Below are 20,881 nucleotides of genomic sequence, written 5' to 3'. Positions count from 1 at the left end.
TATTGTGAAGCAAACAACAACAAAATAAAAAAACAGAAAACTTTAGCATGCATATCTAATCACCCCACTAAAGTCAGTACTTTGTAGAGCCACCTTTTGTGGCAATGACAGTTGCAAGTCACTTTGGATAAGTCTCTATGAGCTTGCCACATCTTGCCACTGGGAATTTTGCCCATTTCTCATGTTGGAATGGGCAATTGAATTTAAATGTTTCCCCTGGAGTGTTCCCACTCGAGTCTTGTATGCTTTGTATCATTGTCATCCTTCCCTCGACTCAAATCCATTTCCCAGTCCCTGCTGTTGAAAAACATCCTCACAGCCGAATGCTGCCACCACCATGTTTCACTTGTGTTCTTGGGGTGATGGGATGTTGGGTTTGCACCAGACCTAGCGTTTTCTTTGGTGGCCGAAAAGTTTTAATCTTATCTGACCAGAGCACCTTCCTCCATACTTTTTGGGAGGTCCCCACATGTCTTTTGGCAAACTCAAAGCGTGCCTTCTTATTTTTAACATTAAGTTGTCAGGCTCTGGCCTAGAACCAGATTACACTGGGGGAGACAAGACACAGAACTAGTGATGGGTTGTTCATGAATGATTTGTTCTTTTTGAATGAATCCTTAACATGACTCAGATAAACGAGTTGTCTTCTTCAAGTCACGAGTCATTCGTTTGACACATGACTCCCATAGACACTATGCAGTGCAGTACACAGGAAACAGTATTGAACGGTTGTGCTAGTAAGTCTTCGAGTCCCAAGTCATTCGTTCTTTTGTCACGTGACTCCCATAGACGCTATGCGGTGCAATAGATTTTAAAAAACCGAACGACTCAGATTGGAAGATAAAAGAGGTGAGCTGCTCATTCTGTTTATGATAATATGTCCTTGGTTTCATTGTAATATTGTAACTGAAACTATAGCCAAAATTTGTGTATGTAGACGTATTGGGGGTATTTTTATTGAAAACACAACATTTTATTTTTTTTCTGATCAAAAGACGAAATGAACGAAATGACTCAAAAAAAGATTCGTTCATTTTGATGAACGAGATTCAAAGAACCGAGTCACTAAAATGATTTGAACTTTCCATCACTACACAAAACATGAGCTGAATAACTTATAACTTGTGTAAGGAAACACAAGGAAGAACTAAGGCTAAGGGGAATACCAAGGTCCTCTAGAGGCCTGGAGACAAACTGCAGGAGAAACAGAAGGCTGACAAAGTAATGGCTTTTTTCTGTCCACTCTTCCATAAAACCAAGCTCCTATTGGCAGGTTTGTTGTGCTACCATGTTCTTTCCATTTGAAGATGATGGATTTGATGGTGCTCCGGGGATCATCAAACATTTGGATATGTACTTCTCAAAACAACTTTGTGATGCCTCTTGCTTAGCGGTGTTGCAACCTCTGGGGCCTTTCAGATCATGTGACAATTACTGTAGATTGCACACAGGTGGACCTTATTTCACTAATTATGTGACTTCTGAAGGTAAATGGTTGGAGAGCTTTTGAAGGGCTTCATAGCGAAGTGGGTGAATACATACATGCAAATTTTCAGATTTTTATTTTTTATTACATTTATTTTATATATCTTTTTCTCATTTCACTTTACCTACTCATACTATTTTGTGCAGATCCTTAACATAAAATTCAGATTAAAACATTTAATTTACAGGTTATAATGTAACAAAACATATAAAATGAGAAGGGGGATGAATACTTTTGCAAGGCACTGTACGTGCAACCTCAGACAACTGTAGATGTACAAATGTATCTGAACGCATTTTTAGGAAATGGTCTGTGTCACATATTTATAAAATATGTATATATAAAATCTTTACAAATTAATGCCATTCTACTGCGACTGTTACCATCAGACCAATGTTTGCTGGAATTTATTGTGATATTAATGTCCAAAATATATAAGAAAACTATATAAGCTACATAACCGATATGAGACTCAACTTTTATTTAAGTGCACTCACAGTGATGACAAAATGTTATGATTATATGAACATCTTGCTCATATTGGAGGAAGAACAAACTCAGACAGCACCTTGGACAGCACTAAACCACAAAAAGGAGCGAGGCACCGTGACTCACCGGCATCAGCAACAACAAAGCATACACTCATCATCGGAACACAGCGGGCCAACAGGACATAGGCTACAACCTGCCAGGTATACATGTCGATCATCACCGTCCCCCTCTTCACCGAGCTAAATTCCTAACCCCTATGTACTCGCCTGCTTCAATACTCACTAAATAATAATAAAACCAGCCCTTCTGAGGTTACCACATCGCTGTCTCTCTGTGTCCGTGATTTCTGACCCCCTCAGCGCTTTACAGTCTCCTTTTACTAATGGAAAACAATGGCAGATGATGTAATTTATAGAAAACGAGAATATAGGCTCATCCACTGCTGTGGAGATTTTAAGATGACATGGTTACCTCCATCACTATAGCCAAAAACGAAGAAATCACTCATTTATCAATGAATTATTAGAATTGTCAGAGTCAGTTTCCTAGCTGTTTTTCCTCCGACGCATTCATAATCATTAGTCTATTTCTGCCGGTGTGCGGTTGAGCACTGATTAGACTACATACTGTAGGAAATTTAATGCTGGCTTAACATCCCAGAGCAAAAACTTCATTTAAACTAAATTAACAAATAGTGTAAGTAAACAACAACAACAACAACCCACATTTAGAAAAGCATTTTTATTCAGACTATAAAAAATGATCCTGCATCTACAGTATTTTTATGTCACTGCCACTGTTTTTATATGACTCTTTGTCAGGGTAAATCGTTTAGTGACAACCCTGTAAATTTCTATGTAAATCAGATACATCTGTATGAATAAATCATTTAAAAGTATGTATCATAAGCTATTGATCATTGATTTATGTAAACGACTCTGTTTCGGGGGACTGACGTGCTGATGACTTTTGGTCTGCTTTTTGGGAGTTGCCAATTTTATGTGATCTGAGTGTGTTGAGTGTGTGTGTGTGTGTGTGTGGTGTCACCTGATCCAGGTGTCAATGTTTACACCTGAGAAAGAGGGGAAAGCGTGAATTACTTGCATTTGAATGTTTTCTAACATTGTAAAGCAAACACAGTAACTCTAAAACAACAACAACAACCTAGAATAAATAGAGAATTAAGAGGCTCGAATTATACGCTCCATAAACATCTAAGTTAAAAAACAACCCAGCCGCTGGGTCACTATTGGACCGAACACGCACTGAGTTGTTGCGACCCAAGTGCTGGGTTTAACCATTTAACCCAGAATTCTGGGTTGTTTGTTTGACCTACCAGTGGGTAAAATTTACACTCTCCCTGGGTTAAATGTTAAAGTGCTATGTTATGTTAGATAGAACCGTTATTTTGATAAATACAAAATTTATAATGTACGGTTTATCGACTACCTGTCCACCGCTTAGCACAAGTTAGTGTATCTTATCAGTTCTGCTTATCACGTGGCCAATGACGATAACACAGAATCTACAGTAGTATTTAGCAATTATGAGCAAGGTAACAAGATCTGGGCAAATGTTTAGACTTTAAAATACATGACTAAGACAACAGTTCTTTATAAAGAAACGAGAATTTATTTGACTAATCTACGATACATGAAACTACACTACTTGAACGCACGCACACACACACACACACACACACACACAGACACACACACACAGTTTAAAAGGTGGAAATTAAATGAAGTTATTTTGGTACTGTTTACTAGATCAACGAAAGTCTCAAGAGCAGAGTCTTGGGTTTAATCTTATGGTTTAGTTATGAAACGAGCACCAACTTCAGCAAGGTATGCAGCTGTCAAGAACTAACCTGAGATGACCAGAAGACGTAGCTTTAGCGGTTAGCCCTTTGTAGCGTGAATGGTAAACCCAAACGCGGAAGAACACGAGTAGGCAGGATAATCACGCTTTTAATCTAAGGACTCTCACAAATGGGGAGCAAGGGAAAGACACAATCTAACCCGCGTCCTATAAATACACACTCGATCAGGAATTGAAACCAAAAAGGTGAGTACTCACAGTTAGATGTAGGATTCCGACGTGGCATCGGCAAAACTCAATGACCGAGCAAGGTGCTATGGTTTGTTTACCTCTTTTATACTTCCTGGTTTGCGACCGCTTAACTTCCGGGTCCTAGTGCCGGTCGCGTTCCGAGTGTGCATGACAGTACCCCCCTGTCCAGGACCGGCTCCAGACGGTCCTGAGGTGGAGGATAATCTGTGACGGTAGTCCCGGATGAGCTCAGGGTCGAGGATTAACCGTGCTGGAACCCAAGATCGCTCCCAATCGAGCCTTCCCAATCGACCAGGTACTGGGTGCCCCTGCCCCGAGGGCGCGAATCAAGGATTCGTCGCACGGTGTAGGCGGGACAGCCGTCAATGATTCGGGGAGGAGGAGCAGGGGGGGTGGGTGGAACCAGAGGTGACGTGATGAAGGGTTTTAGTTGTGAAGTATGGAAGACTGGATGGATCCGGAGCGCCGCAGGCAGCTGGAGCCGGTAGGTGACAGGGTTAATCCGTAAAGTGATGCGGTATGGTCCGATAAGCCTTGGTGATAATTTTCTTGACTCAGTGGGCAGATGGAGGTTTTTAGTTGATAACCATACCTTGTCACCTACGTGGTACAAACGTCCCGGCGGGTGTCGGCAGCGATGCTGGGCGACGTAGCTGGTGTTGGCTCGCTGGATGGCGCGATTCGCTTGGTTCCATATTCGCCAACACCTACGGACCAACTGTTGGGCCGATGGTACGTCAACCTCCGGTTCTTGATGGTTGAACATGGGAGGATGGAAACCATGGCACACCTCAAATGGGCTTAGGTTGGTGGCTGAGGAGACGTGGAGGTTGTGGGACAGTTCGGCCCATTTGAGGTAGCGGGCCCAGGAGCGCTGGCGATCGGAAACGAAACATCTCAGGTAGCGCTCCAGTTGCTGGTTGGTCCATTCTGTCTGACCATTAGTCTGGGGGTGGTAACCGGATGACAGAGTACAGGTGGAATTGATCAGAAGGCAGAAGGCCTTCCAGAACTGGGCTGTGAACTGGGGCCCCCTGTCCGAGACGATGTCCTTTGGGAACCCATGCAGTCGGACTACGTGATCCAAAATCAATTCCGCTGTGTCCTTTGCTGAAGGGAGTCCGGCTAGGGCCACCAGGTGCACGGCCTTGGAGAACCGATCAACAATGGGTAATATGGTGTCCTTACCCTCAGAAACCGGCAGGCCCGTGATGAAATCCAGGGCGATGTGCGTCCAGGGCCGCCGAGGAACAGGGAGTGGTTGGAGTTCTCCTGGAGCTGGTTGATTTGTATCCTTTGCCCTGGCGCACACCGGGCACGCCTGACTGAACTCGCGGACGTCTCTCCTCAAGGAGGGCCACCAGAATGCCCGTTGAATAAACGACAGGGTTCGTTGGGCCCCAGAATGTCCGGCGATGATGGACGAATGTCCCCATTGGAGAACCTCCGCTCGTAGATGTTGGGGCACGTGGAGTCGTCCAGGCGGCACACCTGCCAGTTCGGTCTCCGCCGCCTGTGCCTGGCGGACCCTGGTCTCCAAATCCCAGTGAAGGGGTGCGAGGATTCGAGATGGATGGATGACAGGCACAGGTTCCGCCCGGGGGAGATCGTCCTCATACTGGCATGATAGGGCATCGGCTTTGGTGTTCTTCGACCCCGGGCGGTAAGAAAGATGAAAATTATATTGTTCAAAAAATAGCGCCCACCGTGCCTGCCGTGGATTGAGCTGTTTGAGGTTCTTGATGAAGATCAGGTTTTGGTGATCGGTCCAGACGATGAATGGCTCACTGGCGCCCTGGAGCCAGTGACGCCACTCCTCCAAAGCCCACTTTATGCCCAACAGCTCGCGGTCCCCTACCCCGTATCGCTGCTGAGTGGGGTCAAATTTTTTGGAGAAGAAACTGCAGGGATGCAGTTTCTGGTCTGGACCTCGCTGGGAGAGAACTGCGCCGGCGCCCACATCCGACGCGTCCACCTCCACAACCAAGTGTTTGTTGGCATCGGGATGAAGAAGAATCGGGGCGGTGGTGAAGCGATGGCAGAGTTCCTTGAAGGCTGAGATGGCAGTTGGATTGAGCTGAAATGGGTGAGATGAGGGCCTGGTCAATGTGGTTAATGGTGCTGCAACTGTACTGTAGCCCCGGATAAAGCGACAATAGAAATTCGCAAACCCGAGAAACCGCTGAAGCTGTTTGAGTGTCCTGGGTAGGGGCCAGTGACGTACAGCTTCTAGCTTCTGCGGGTCCATGGCCACACCCTGGGGCGAGATGACAAAACCCAGGAACGTGGTGGAGTGCTGGTGAAAAGCACATTTTTCCAGCTTGCAGTACAGTGGGTGAGCGAGCAATCTCTTTAAAACAGCACGTACGTGTTGGATATGTTCTTCCAGGTGGCGGGAGTAAATGAGAATGTCGTTCAGGTAGACGAACACCCATCGGCCCAGCATGCTGGAGGACGTCATTTATGAATTGTTGGAAGGCCGAGGGTGCGTTGCAGAGTCCAAATGGTATGACCAGGCTCTCATAATGTCCGGTGGGTGTGATGAATGCAGTCTTCCACTCATCACCCTCTCTGATGCGCACCAAGTTGTAGGCGCTCCGGAGGTCCAACTTGGTGAACACGGTGGCACCAGAGAGGGCGTCCAGGGCTGAGTTGGTGAGTGGCAGTGGATGTCTGTTCTTGATGGTGATGTTGTTTAGCCCCCGATAGTCGACACATGGGCGAAGTTCACCCCCTTTTTTTCTTGATGAAGAAGAACCCCGCGGCGGCAGGCGAGGTGGAGGGCCGGATGGTTCCCTGACGGAGGGCGTTGGTGACGTATTCCTCCATCGCCTGCGTCTCCGAGGTGGATAACGAGTAGAGATGGCCGCGGGGAGGGACGGAACCCGGCTGAAGTTCTATCGCCAGGTCGTATGGGCGATGAGGTGGGAGGTGGGTAGCTCGTCTCTTGCAGAAAACTTCAGCCAAGTCCCGATAGGCGACAGGAATGGCGTTGGTGTCGACGTCGGGGGCCTCGGACTCCCTGGAACACGTCCCAGTCCGTGCCTGTAGGCAGAGTTCCGCGCAGGTCGGCCCCCACTGGAGAATCCGGTTCTGGGTCCACAAAATGATCGGGTCATGTTGTAGCAGCCAGGGATAGCCGAAGATGATGGGCGGTGATGAGATGGATGTTAGGTGGAATTGGATCTGCTCCTGGTGCTGGTCTATGGCGAGCGTGATGGGTTGGGTCTGATGGGTAATAGGGCTGGATGATAAGGGCCGACCGTCGACCGAAGTGATTTTTACCGGCTGGGATAACGCCCCAGTCCTCACCCCCAAATCTTTGGCATAATAAGAGTCAATGAAGTTACCCGCGGCACCGGAGTCGATTTGGAGCCAGTCCCTCGTAGAAGGATGTCCGGAGCGCGGCATCTTCCCAGTCGGTCTGCACGGCGAGGGTCCGGAACTCAGCAGCGTACCGGCTCACGGACGATCCTCCCTGCCGCAGATGACAGAGTTTGGTGTCGGTCTCCACCTCGCCCGCTGGGTGTTCGAACGTGAGTCTGAGTTGGCGGGTGAACTCATTGTATGAGTGCGCGGTGTCTAAATCCGCCCGGAGAACTGCCGTGGCCCACTCAGCTGCCTGCCCGGATAGCAATGAGACCAGAAGCGCGATGCGTAGCCGATCGGTGGAGTACCTGGTGGCATTAAACTCAAACACCAGATCAAGCGCTGTTAAAAACACATTACACTTCCCGTCCGTGCCGTCCCATTTATCCGGGAGTGCCAAAAATACATCAGAAGGAGGGGGGGGAGGGGGGTTGGTGCGGCGCCGCGGCCTCCGCGACGGGAGACCGGCTAGCCGCGCTATCCACAGCCGCCCGGAGATCCGCGTTCTCCCGCCGGAGCTCCGCGACCTCGCGGCGCAGGGCCGCAACGTCTTGGAGGTCCCGGCGCAGATTAGCGATCTCCCCGGTTAGCGTGTTGATAAGCTTGGCGTGCTGATCAACCACATCGCAGAGGTGCGCGTAATCCACTGGGTTTACCGTGGTAGGCTCAGTCATTCTGTCAAGAACTAACCTGAGATGACCAGAAGACGTAGCTTTAGCGGTTAGCCCTTTGTAGCGTGAATGGTAAACCCAAACGCGGAAGAACACGAGTAATCAGGCAGGATAATCACGCTTTTAATCTAAGGACTCTCACAAATGGGGAGCAAGGGAAAGACACAATCTAACCCACGTCCTATAGATACACACTCGATCAGGAATTGAAACCAAAAAGGTGAGTACTCACAGTTAGATGTAGGATTCCGACGTGGCATCGGCAAAACTCAATGACTGAGCGAGGTGCTATGGTTTGTTTACCTCTTTTATACTTCCTGGTTTGCGACCGCTTAACTTCCGGGTCCTAGTGCCGGTCGCGTTCCAAGTGTGCATGACAGCAGCTTTGTTTGTTTACTTGCATTATGTTTCGTTCTCATCCGTTGGTTCACCTCCAGTGAAGGAAATCATGGCATTGCTGATTGGTTGGTGCGCTGTTGTGTAGATAACGTCTTTCGGGAAAGCCCTTCGGTGAGGCACTGGTTGCCTGGTTACCGATGGCTGCACTCTGGAACTTCTCCTGAGGGTTTCTTTGTTGCTGGACTTTGGAGTTCTGGCACAAAGTCTCTTTGAGAGTTCTTGAAGAGCAGATGACGCCAGCAGGGGCGGCGCAGCGCCCGCAAGGGCGGAAGCCTGAGCTGCTTGGAAGATGTTGTAGGTTGCAGTTGTGATAACTTGCTGACTCAAACATTACATATTTTACCCACTCACTCCTTCCTTTATCTAATAAAAGGGGTTTGTAAATTCTGATTACACCTTTAACGTTATGCAGAATAATCAAACATATACACAGGAATGAAAGATACTGAGTAAATATATGTGAATACGTTTTGCCCTACTGGCACACTGTAAAGATGTTTAAAATAGTGTCCATGCTGTATGCCTTTGTTCATTAAAAGGCATGTCTTCTGGAGGTCAAGAGAGTGTCCAGGTGTGATAGGTACTGCCCCCAGCTCGGGGTGAAGCTGTACAACTGTCTGCTTTGTTTACCGAATCGCCAATTTACTCCCTTCGTTTTGGGGTTAACTTCAAAGAATCTGGTCTTATGCCTTATGAGGTTTCCTGCAGCTTCATCTCACAGATCTGCTTTATGATTGCGAGTCAGATAAGATTGCAGCCTCGTTTTGCAGATGGATCAGATATCTTATCGGGATGGCGACATGCATGCTGGGAGAAGGTCTCTGGACTGTGGTCAGTTGACTGCTGTCTCTCTCTGTGGGAGCCCTGTTATTCGCTACACCAAAGTGGCATAGAAGTACTGTATTAAACAGTACTGTGTTAAAGTGGTGCAGGACATGTAGGAGCTGTGAGACTGTGGTGAGATGTGCTGTAGGTATGACAGAAGAGTTCAAGGTGGAGGTGGGTCTGCATCAAGGATCGGCTCTGAGCCCCTTCTTGCTTGCTATGATAAAGGACAGGATGACAGATGAGGTTAAACAGGAGTCTCTGTAGACTATGATGTTTGCAGATGACATTGTCCTTTGTAACGAGAGCAGGGAACAGGTGAAGGTAAATCTAGAGAGGTGGAGGTATGCTCTGGAAAGCAGAGGAATGAAGGTTATTCGTAGCAAGACAGAATACTTGTGTGTGAATAAGAAGGACCCAAGTGAAATGGTAAGGCTACAGGGAGCAGGGGTGAAGTATGTGTAGGACTTTAAGTACTTAGGGTCATCGATCCAGAGCAACGGACAGTGTGGTAAGGAGATGGGAGGGCGTGTACAGGCAGGTTGAAACGGGTGGAAAAAAACACACACTCTTTCCCTCTGCTCTACATAGAAACATTGCTCTGTCGGGATTCTTTTTAAAGGTAAAGTGCAGGTTAGTTTTTTTTATGTTTACTTTACAGCAGTAAATCCGTAGTGTTTCATTCAATCGAGGGTCATTAGAGAGATTTTTTGTTTATTTTTTTCAACAAAACAGTGTTTCCGCCGTGTGCGCACGCGTGTGTGAAAAGAGTGGAGGAAGGGTAACAGTGTAAGACGAGAAGGGGGAGAGGGGAGCTTACTTTAGACACACACACACACACACACACACAGCGCCTGCGCGCACAAAAGAAACACTTATCGGTCGGGATTTATTTTTTCTTTTTTTTTTTAAAGGTAAAGTGCAGATTAATTTGTTTTATTTTTACTTAATATTTTGTGTTGATTATTTTTATTTATTATTATTTTTTGAGTTTCCATTATTTCTTATGGGGAAATTGAATTTGGTTAACGAGTGTTTTTGAATACGAGTCTGCTTCCGGAATGAATTACACTCGTAATCCAAGGTTCCACTGTATGCAAAATAATGTACATGATGTGAAAATAAATTTAGTGTATATTTTTGAGTAATTTACTTATTATATTATACCATAACAGTATTATGGTTATATTATATACTGTATTAGACCAAAGGTTGGCATTTAAAAGTAATCCAAATAAAATAAATCCACTGTTTTAAACACTACAGAGACATCACAGCCAGGGGTAGTTTTCAGAAGTTCTTGCGGAGGTGAGGCAGCACTGGGCGTACATACGTGTAATTTATTTATTAATTTTTTTACTCATTATTGTACAGGAAATGTCAATAGCTTTTGATTTTTCGTGTTTGTTGTATAAAGTACTCAGATGTGGAAATTATCCATCACTGTAGTATTCCGGCTACATAATATAAAACATATTGTTATGACTTTTTTATGACTTAATCTCTAATTACATTATAAATTACAAATTACTTTGAAATCTGACCGATTTAACATATGAGGGATAACAGGATACAGCACTCGATTTAAATTTAATATAAAATATTCACCCTTTCAAATTGCAGATTTGATGCAGATATAGCTAGTTATAGCTAGTAAAAAAACTGAATGAGAAAAAATAAACAACTTCACACGCCCATGTAAAGACATTTAATTTGAACGATAAAATATGCTTGCTTCTACCACAACCTACTAAAAAATATAAAAAGAAAAATTCACATGGACTTACCATAAAAAAATCGCTGTGGCGATTGGGGTATGTTTAATGACAGTCTTAATATGCATTTTGTTTCAATTGGGGTATGTTTGGGGTATTCTGACAACTCACTCACTCACTTACTCATCTTCTATACCACTTTATCCTGTATTCAGGGTCGTGGAGTGCCTGGACCGTATCCTAGGAGACTTAGGGCACAAGGTGGGGTACACCCTGGACAGGGTGCCAATCAATCGCAGGGCACACATACATACACTCACTCACACACTCATTCATGGGGGGAAAGTGGAGTGCCTGGAGGAAACCCACCAAGCACAGGGAGAACATGCAAACTCCATGCACACAGAGACGGGAATCGAGCTCTTCTGACAAGTATAAAATATTATAAAATTTGGCAATCTAAAATTACATTTAAGATTACATTTAGTAAATTTAGGATTTTGTTATTTGTGCTAATTAAACGACACATGCGCTATTTGGTCACACAGCCTGGCTACAAGAGAATAGACTGTGGACAAGTTTTGGAGTTTGGCTGTTTAAATCAATATCATGATTAACTATCAAACTAATAAATGCTTGTAGGAATCTGTCCAACAAAGAAAAGAAACTATCCAACAAATATTTTAATAACTTTAATGTTGCATAGATATTCAGGGACATAAAGGAGAGAACAGTTACATGCCAAAAAATACTTCAAAACCTGTCACAGATGCACTAATGACAAGAAAATGTGTATAACGTTGACATTTTAAACAATACTTTTTGTTTTATTGCTTTCAAGTTCTAAATTGTCAATTTTTACACCTAAATTGAGCTGCAATGCTAACTAGCTTCTAATGCATGGCTGAATCTCAAATCCCTCCCTAGCCCATAATTAAGGGTCCTATCTTGCCTCTGGGAAATGGGATTGTACACCCTAGTGCACTAGCTTTTCGTTTAAAGCTATTTGGGATTTAACCCTGGAACTCGGTGTTAACAGAGCTGATATTCTAGAGCTGGAAATGGAAGTATTGTTTATTATAACACACGTGTGCACACACATAAAGCAAAAGCAAGTGTCATAAGAGACACTTGGAAATGTAAATGTAAAGAGAAACAAATTTATAGTACTTTCCATCACCTACATGATTTATTCTTCTCACAATTTGCCTACATACTACAAAATAACTGGTTAAATAAATAATAAATCTGTTAAGTGGTGTTAGTGATACAAACACAATATAAGCAATATCACTTGAGGTTGTGCCGAATATCAGCGTGGCTATAACCCCATCAGGCTGCTCCCTTGTGCATCTGACCGTATCACAGCATTGCTGATAATCATCACAACAGCACTCCCTCTGTTGTGGTATTGCTTAACTGTTGTACACACTCAGTTGAAGACGAGATTGAATAAAAAGTCAGGATGTTTAAATCCAAATCAAGTGTTTAATGTGGAGGTTACAGAACTAAACAAAACAAATCATAAAATGGTCTTTTGCAAATTTGGATTGACTTGGGGCCATTGTTCATATGCCCAGTGAATGGCCCAGATATATCTTACCAACGGCATTTGATACTGGTTCTTAAAAGGTCAAAACATGTCAGCTATGACACTAACTGAAATATAGTTCATATATAAGTACTTCAAGTTATTTCAACATACCTAAAAAAAATTAGCTACACATTTAATTTTAATATTGACGGTTATATTTTGTAAAATATTTTTAAAAAATCATTGTAGATCGTTGGTGTCGGTTCTGAAGGGCCACAAATCTACGGAGATCAGTGTTTCTACACACCTCATTCAGTTAACGGAAAATAGCTGAATATAAATTACTGATATAAAACCCTGCTATGCACTGCCCCCCTGGTTTCAAACAAAGTTGCTGAGTTTCTCTTGAGCAAGTGTAAGGCGGTCTGTGCGGTTCTGGATGTCAACACGACGTCTGCTGATCTCCGATTCTTCACGCAAAGCCTCGGCCACGTTGGCACCGTCCATTAAACACAGCATCTCACTGCACAGCAGCTGCGCAGATTCCTTTAGCATGAAGTATCGGATCAGCATAGGCACCTGGTCAGCCAAGCGCTGCACCACAATCTGTCAGAAGAGGGGGGGAAAAGTCTTTAATAAAAGATTTCTAGGTTTTAAGGTAAATGTCTAAAATTGTGTATTATGTATGTCATAATAAATATGTTTATATATTGTTAAACATAAATCATTTAGTAGATAAATTTTGCCCAAATAATAATATCTTATAAAATAAAATAACAGTCAGTACAAAGTAATAATATAATAAATATTTGTGAGAATTATGATTTAATAATTTTAAATAATTTTAATTATTTTATACCAAAATGTTTTTAGACAAAATATGTTATTTGCATATTACATATACCCTACTGTTTAAACAATACACACACACACACACAAAAAAAGTTACACACTCTAAGATTTCATTTAGACACATTTAGCTGTTGGATTACAGTTTAAAATGCAGTGGCCAGTCCATTCATGAAAATGATTCCTCACACTCCCAAAACCACCCTTTTACAACTAAGTCCATCAGAGAAGAAAAACTCCATAGATGTGATACCCTGGTCATTCGGTTCATGTCAGGTCTTCAGCTGCCTTCACTTTTTTGCCACATAATGTTGCTGAGTAAGCAACCCCAGATCATAACACTGCCTCCAGAGGCTTGTACAGTGGGTGCTATGTGTGATGGATGCATCACTTTATGCGCTCCCCTTTTTATATTGATACACACATCACTCTGGTATTGGGTCAGTCTGGATTCATCACATGATCTTTTTCAATTACTCCAAAGTCTAATCTTTATGTTCTCAGGGGCTTGCAGGGTTCTTAGCCCAATTTCATACCTGCCCAGTTGTTCTCTTTGCTTAATGCAGCCCAATAATTTGACCCATCAAAAATGGTTTTGGCCAGGCAGTGTGTTTACAAAAATAAATATGAAAGGACCACATAACTACTTAAATATACCTCGTAATAAGCCCTCAGCATTTCAGGATATTTGTTTCTGTTGTCAAACCCAGCAAAGTTGTCTTCTGAAGCTTTTTGTCCCTCAGCAGAGTTAGTCTCATTCAAGGTCTTGAAGTAGATTCCATCTTGAGTGTAGACCAGTTGCTCCATCTCAAACTGCTCCATGATCCTCTGCTCCACCTTGGCCTCCTGCTTTGACTGAATGTTGTCTATCTTGTTCTGAAATGTTAATTTTAAGTATGTGATTACTGAGCTTTAACTATTTTAGAAAAAGTTTACACTTTTAAGGTACAATTGCTTTAAAACTTAGTTTTTATGATAATATTGATGATAATATTTACCGTTGCAACACACTGGAGGAAAGGGAAGTTGAGGAAGCAGGTTTTGGACACATCCTGAAACTGTTTCTGTATGGTTTCTGAAACACCACAAAATTTCATACAATTTATAGAGTACATAGAACAATCACAGAATTACTGCGTTAACCAATGCTTTGTATTCTTGTGGCTTTTTAAAAGGCATTATACATCATAATCCAAAAGAGGCTGGTAAAAGAAGCTGCTGTGATATTATAGTAGCCAAATATTTTGGTGTGTGCTGTTAATCAAGTCTTTGGTGGTGGTACCAGAAGCTGGTCAATAAGCCAAGTCAAGTGTTGACTATTTTCCTGACAATAACACTTCCCAATACCATTGTGGTAAATGTATATAATAATGGTCTGATGTCATCTTGCACAAATCCTGAACAGCTCTAAAATTTTTAAAGCTGTTCAGAAGGTCATCACATTAAAGCCACCCGCCTAATATGGTGTAGGTCCCCTTTGTGCCACCAGGGGTCAGCATGGACACTCTGACGAGTCTGAGACTGTTTCTATCACAGCCACCATCATTTTTCTTTAATTTGTATTTAATATTTTACTTTGTTTATTTATATGAAGAAGTCCAGATAGCCTAGAATTGCTTTACACATGCATCAGAGAGCCTCTTGATCACTTTTGGTCACTTTTTTAACCACTGCATTCTGGAAAAACACCCTAGAAGACCTGCCTCTTTGAAGGTGCTATGGTCTAGTCATCTAACCAGTGCAATTTGGCCCCTGCTAAAGTCACACAGATCCCTATTCTTGCCCATCATGCATCCAACACATAAACATGAGAATTGATTATTGTCATATGCAGTATTATATAATGCAGTACTTGCTACCTAATGTATCCCACCCCAGTGAGGTGCCATTCTAAAGAGATAATCAATGTTATTCACTTCGTCTATCTGGTTTTCATGTTATGACTGATTTGTCTGTTCTATGGCTGATCTATGGCCTACTACTTAGGACCTTTCCCTGGGAACATGGGTTTGCATTAAGGGTGCAGTTAACAGTGCTAGTGTGCTAGCAATGCTAATGGCTCCAAACAGAAGGGGAATGCCAACACAGAAAACATGTTTATTATCTCAGAGGATTATTTAAGGAGAGCCTCAGGAGGGTGAACACCAACAAAGCAGCAGGACCAGACAGCATCTTAGGTTGAGTCCTCAGAGACTGCGCAGACAAACTAGCACCTGTGTTCATGTTAATATTTAACCTCTCCTTATCATCAGTAATCCCCCACATGCATCATGTTCCATCCCCAAAACCACCGTCCTACTGCCTTCAACTTCTATCGCCCTGTAGCCCTGATCTCAGTTGTGATGAAGTCCTTTAAAAGGCTGGTCAGAGATATCATCATCTCCAGATATCCTGACACACTGGACCTATTACAGTTTGCACATTGTTCAAACTGATTGACCGATGCTGCCATTTCACACCGCCTACACGCAACACTAACCCACCTGTTAAGCATTTAATATTATACGTCCCACCAGACTCATCATTAAGTTGGAGGTCCTGCGACTCAGGCCACTGCTGTTTCATGGGATTTCCAACTTACTCACTGGCAGACCACAGGCAGTACAAATGGGCAGGCATGTCTGGATTATTAGCACTGGAGCCCCCCAGGGTTGTGTCCTAAGCCCCCTGCTGTACTCACTGTACACTTATGCCTGCGAGGCCACTACAAACTCCACAACTATCTTCAAGTTTGCAGACGACGTGGTGGGCATGATCACTGACAACTACAAGAAAGCCTACCAGGGGGAGATTAAAAACCTGGAGAACTGGTGCCAGATGAGCAACCTCCTCCTAAAGTTCAGCAAGACAAAGGAGTTGATAGCGGGCTTTAGCACAAAGCAGGAGAGGATCTACCAGGCCCTGCCATCAAAAAAAAAAAATGGACAGCTTCTGGTACCTCGGCACCCTAACCTGTTTTACCAATTTACAGCAAGCTGTGCTGGACCAAGGCTAGGAATAAAGGACCTCCACAACCCCAACCCCAACAATGGACTGTTCTCTTTGTTGCAGTCAGGAAAGCACTTCTGTGTTGTTTTTTTAACACAGAGACTGAGGAGAAGCTTTTTCCCACAGGCTATACGGACTTTCAATCAGAACACCACAAAGAACTAAACAACTGGATGTTTTTTTGCTATGGTACACAAAAATCAAACAACCTACATTCCTGCTAACACATCAAAATCAGGATGTAGCACATTACTTATTTTGTTATATATATACACAAATATATATACACAAATATAAAACACAAATATATATATATATATATATATATATATATATATATATATATATATATATATATATATATATTGTGTATTGCTCACAAGTTGCACACATCCTGATGCACATTTTTTGTTCCTGTTTAGACATTGTTTACTTTTCACAAAAGTAAGGACTAACTGAATTTTAATTCCTTTCTGTAAAGTCTGTAATTTGCTGACAGAATGTATACATTTTATACACTTCTATTTTAATTCTATTTTAATTACTTAAAAAAATCTAATTTTTTTTACTTTTTTTATCTTACATTTTTAAGTTTTTTTTTTATCAGATTCTTATTATTTTATTGAAATATTTATATTTTTAATTGTACACTCCAATGCAATTTATTTCTTGCACAGATATCCATTTTTAGGTCATGGGAAGTTGTATAAGCATTGCACTTCATATCATACTGTGTAAGGCTTTGTATGTGACAAGACATTTTTTTATTTGAATATGAATTTGTAAAACTATTGAGTCTTTGTTTACATTCCGTAGATGGCTACAGTCTGTGAATGCTCTTGTTCCAGAATACTGTACCCTAGTCAGGTGCTAATAACCTGGCTCATGTAAACTGGAATTTAAGACCTTTTAAAATAAGAAAACAAAGATTGCAGATGAGTGGTTTGGGGGACCCCTGAGCTGATAATCGTTCTAATCCCGCCAAGTAAATTAATTTAGAATCCATGCATTAAACTAAATTAAACTTAAATAGAGCAAGAAACTTTCTTAAATATCCAATAAGTTGTGATTCAGATATCATTAGGAAGCTTTGAAAATTAATTGCCTATTAAATTCACATTACTAACAGGCTGTAATGATATATATTTTTTTTAGTAGAACAAAATTTTTTAGTAGAACAAAATTAGCATGTTGTAAAATTGCAAAAAGCTGAAAATTATAGTCCACTGTATAATAAACCAAGAATGATGACTGTTTTTGGCAATTGATTGTCAGTACATTTTTTTTTTTTGTGATATTCTAAATGTTTCCTGTACCTTTTTGATAAATACAGTAAACACATTTAAATTGAGTTGTTTTTACTATTGGTCTACTAAACATATTAGAAAATTAATAACATTTGTGAGGGTTAAAACCTACCTCTTATGACTTTGAGTGTGTCAGTGGCTGGTGTTGTTAGCAGTTTTACAAGCCTCTGCACCACCATCTCAAACACCTTGTAGTCACTGAAACCAGGGAGCTCTCGTCCTCTGTGCTTCAGATCATATTCTTTCACCACCTCCTGGACCATGTTGTGGACTGTTTTGGATTGAAAATTTGACCAAAATTTAACTTCCCCAGTTGTGGAGTTTCCACAGAGCTTATTAAAACTGCTCAAGGCCAATCCTAAAGTTTATTAGAAGTACTTGTTCCTATTGTACATTCAATAATAGATTTGGGGGCTTTTGCTTCTTATAATGTACTGTGTACTTACATGATGCCTTTGTGTTGTCAAGATGATCTTTCCATTTTTTGAACTCAGAACGAAGCAGTACAAACAAGTTGTCATCGTTGACCACCTCGCCAGATGCCAAGCGGTTGATCTTATCGTTGAACTTTGTCAAGGTCTGAAATAACAAGCAATCATGAACAAGATATAGGAAGAGTAGCATGAGGTTCTAGGTTTTATTTATTTTTTAATCAAGAATGCTACACACATCTATAAAAAAGATCTTCTTCTTAAGCGGGTCCAGTGGTGGGCCGGTTTCACAATGACTCAGCTCTTTTCTCATGCTCCACAGCTGCTTTTTGATCTCTTCTGAGATTAAAGGTAATGATTTCTAAAACAAACACACACAGAAAAATTCAGTGCATATAATTCACCTAGCATCACTGCTTTTCTGATTATTATTATTTTTTTTCTTATTTCTTGATATGTTAAACTGTTCTTACTTATACTGAAACCTAATCATGCATATTAGTAAGGGTAAAAAGAGTAGAAGCATACTTTGATGTGATCTACCAGGTCTTGAGTCAGTTTGGTGGCAAGGCACTGAATAGTAGCTTTTTCTTCATACAACAGGCAACTGGCAGTACAAACATTTATAGTAAGTTTCCAGTCACCACAATTGGGTCAAGTGTTATGAATAATGAATTAGTTGTTTATACCCGAAGTACTCATGACGTCTGAAGAATTCCTTCTCTACTCGAGTGGCCTCAGCCAGAGAGATCCTGTCATCAATTTGCTTTTGTCCTCGGCACTTCACGATGACGTATCCTTTACTTAGAGGAATCACCTGATTTCGTACTATTTCCAAGATGTTTTTCTCTGTTCCCCTGTCTATAAGGTCTGGCTTTGTAAGAATAGCTGTTAGAACAAACAATCCAACAAACAAAATACATTAATAATATTAACAAAAAGAAGTTTAAAAATAATGATGTTGCTTTTTATTGTTAATTAGCTAGTTTTACCCAAAGTCCTTTTCCCTTCAGGATCCACTTCCTGTGCCATTTTCAGAGCTTCTGTTGTTGCAATGTCAACATTACATGGCACCACAACTAAATTTATAGTTTGATCCTTCTCTATATATTTTCCTATGAGATTTTTGATCTAGACAACAATAAGACAAGCAATGTTAAAATAAAGTGTAATAAAATATTTTAATATAAAAAAGTATTTTAAAAAATAGTCTATTTACAATTTACACTAACCTGATATCCAATGTCCTCTGGTTGACCTTTTACAGGAACTCGGGCAATCCCAGGAAGATCGATCAGTGTAAGGTCACACACATCAGGAGCCATGATCTCCAAAGTGATGAGTTCATCACAAATTCCAACACCTTCTCCAGCCAGCTCATTCTGGGCTGTTAGAAAAATGTAACAGATATTATAAAAGTCAAAATCAGAACCTGGAACCAATATTCTCTTTCTAAAACCATAAGAAAGAATTTTTATGTGTGTTTGTCTGATTGTCCTTGTCTTTATCTGGTTATTATGATTTTTTTTTTAGGAATTTTACCAACCTGCCTCCACGTAACCCTCAACCAGTGATGGGTCATTAAACTCAATAAACTCATCTCCATAAGATATTACAGCTTTCCACTGAACGCCACATTTAATCTTCCTCAGCTTCAGCTCCAGTGGACACCTCGTAACAATACCTAAAGTTAAAAAAGGACGTTATACTTCAGCTTCTGTTTTCCTACTTCTCCTAATGTCAGTCAGACAAAGAAGTAAGAACACTGTGAAAAGAAACTGTCAAATGCTATAAAAAGCAAACGACTCAACTGTCATATATCACATATGTCACATATAGTAATATATGTAAGAAAATATATTTATTAAACTCTATAGAAAAAAGAGAAATAGAAAAACAACCCACCGCTCCCTCGGGGTAATGCTACTCCAGATAGTGCTTCCAACACAGAGCTTTTCCCAGAACTCTGATCTCCAATTACAGCTATAGTTGGTAAAGCCAGATCTTCTTCAATACCAATCAGTCTCAAAGAGTCAATCAGATCAATAAAAGGACGAACCTTCTCATCCAAATGACTGTGAAACACCCCTTCCATTTGCTTACTGTGAATAAATAAAATGCATCAAGTTTTATGTCTAAAAAAAAATTACATGACACAAGTTCATGATTGTTTTATCACCAACTTTTTACTGACCTGCTTTCATCAGCATCAGGAATGTCTTCATAACTACTATGCTCACTCTCCATCATCTTGGAAAAAAAATTGCCGGTATAACTATTGTATATTTCCTTTACTTTGTAAACTAAAATGTATCTAGCTTGTCATAAAAAAGGTATTTTACTTACCCAGCTGTGTACAGCAACCTGATTACAAAGGATGTGAATAAACTGAAAGTGATCCGAGTGGCTCTTTATATACTGTATGCAGACACGTGCACCCAGATGTGAATAAACTGAAAGTAATTTGAGTGGTTTAGACACACACACACACACACACACACACACACACACACACACACACACACACACACACTTACTTGGATGTGGAGAACTTTCATAAAACACCCACATTTGTGCAATAAGTAAAGAAAGCAAAAGTAAAACAGCTAAATGGCTGGATTTTCCCATACAGGACGTATGGACTTTCCAGGTAGTGTTTATACCTCCTTAAATATCTTGTTTATCCCCCACACCCTGGAGACAGTTTTTGGACAACCTTTAGAAAAATTATAAAAAACTCAG

At 41.6% G+C, this 20,881-nt stretch overlaps 1 protein-coding gene across 1 annotated transcript; it reads right to left on the bottom strand.

Annotated features, from left to right (window-relative positions):
- Positions 1-11,707: 11,707 nt before the first annotated feature.
- Positions 11,708-20,585, bottom strand: LOC128506429 (interferon-induced GTP-binding protein Mx3-like). The gene is made up of 14 exons (XM_053476859.1): positions 20,486-20,585; positions 20,334-20,389; positions 20,045-20,241; positions 19,686-19,823; positions 19,372-19,526; positions 19,132-19,270; positions 18,829-19,027; positions 18,668-18,746; positions 18,378-18,500; positions 18,155-18,287; positions 17,821-17,979; positions 14,412-14,488; positions 14,071-14,289; positions 11,708-13,170 (listed from the first exon to the last, which is right to left on the bottom strand). The coding sequence occupies exons 2-14, from the start codon at positions 20,387-20,389 to the stop codon at positions 12,946-12,948; spliced, it is 1,899 nt and encodes a 632-aa protein (XP_053332834.1). The 5' UTR covers positions 20,486-20,585; the 3' UTR covers positions 11,708-12,945.
- Positions 20,586-20,881: the final 296 nt, after the last annotated feature.

Source organism: Clarias gariepinus, chromosome 18, assembly GCF_024256425.1.
Source record: "Clarias gariepinus isolate MV-2021 ecotype Netherlands chromosome 18, CGAR_prim_01v2, whole genome shotgun sequence".
NCBI lineage: Eukaryota > Metazoa > Chordata > Actinopteri > Siluriformes > Clariidae > Clarias > Clarias gariepinus.
This window is presented reverse-complemented; position numbering and strand designations above follow the sequence as displayed.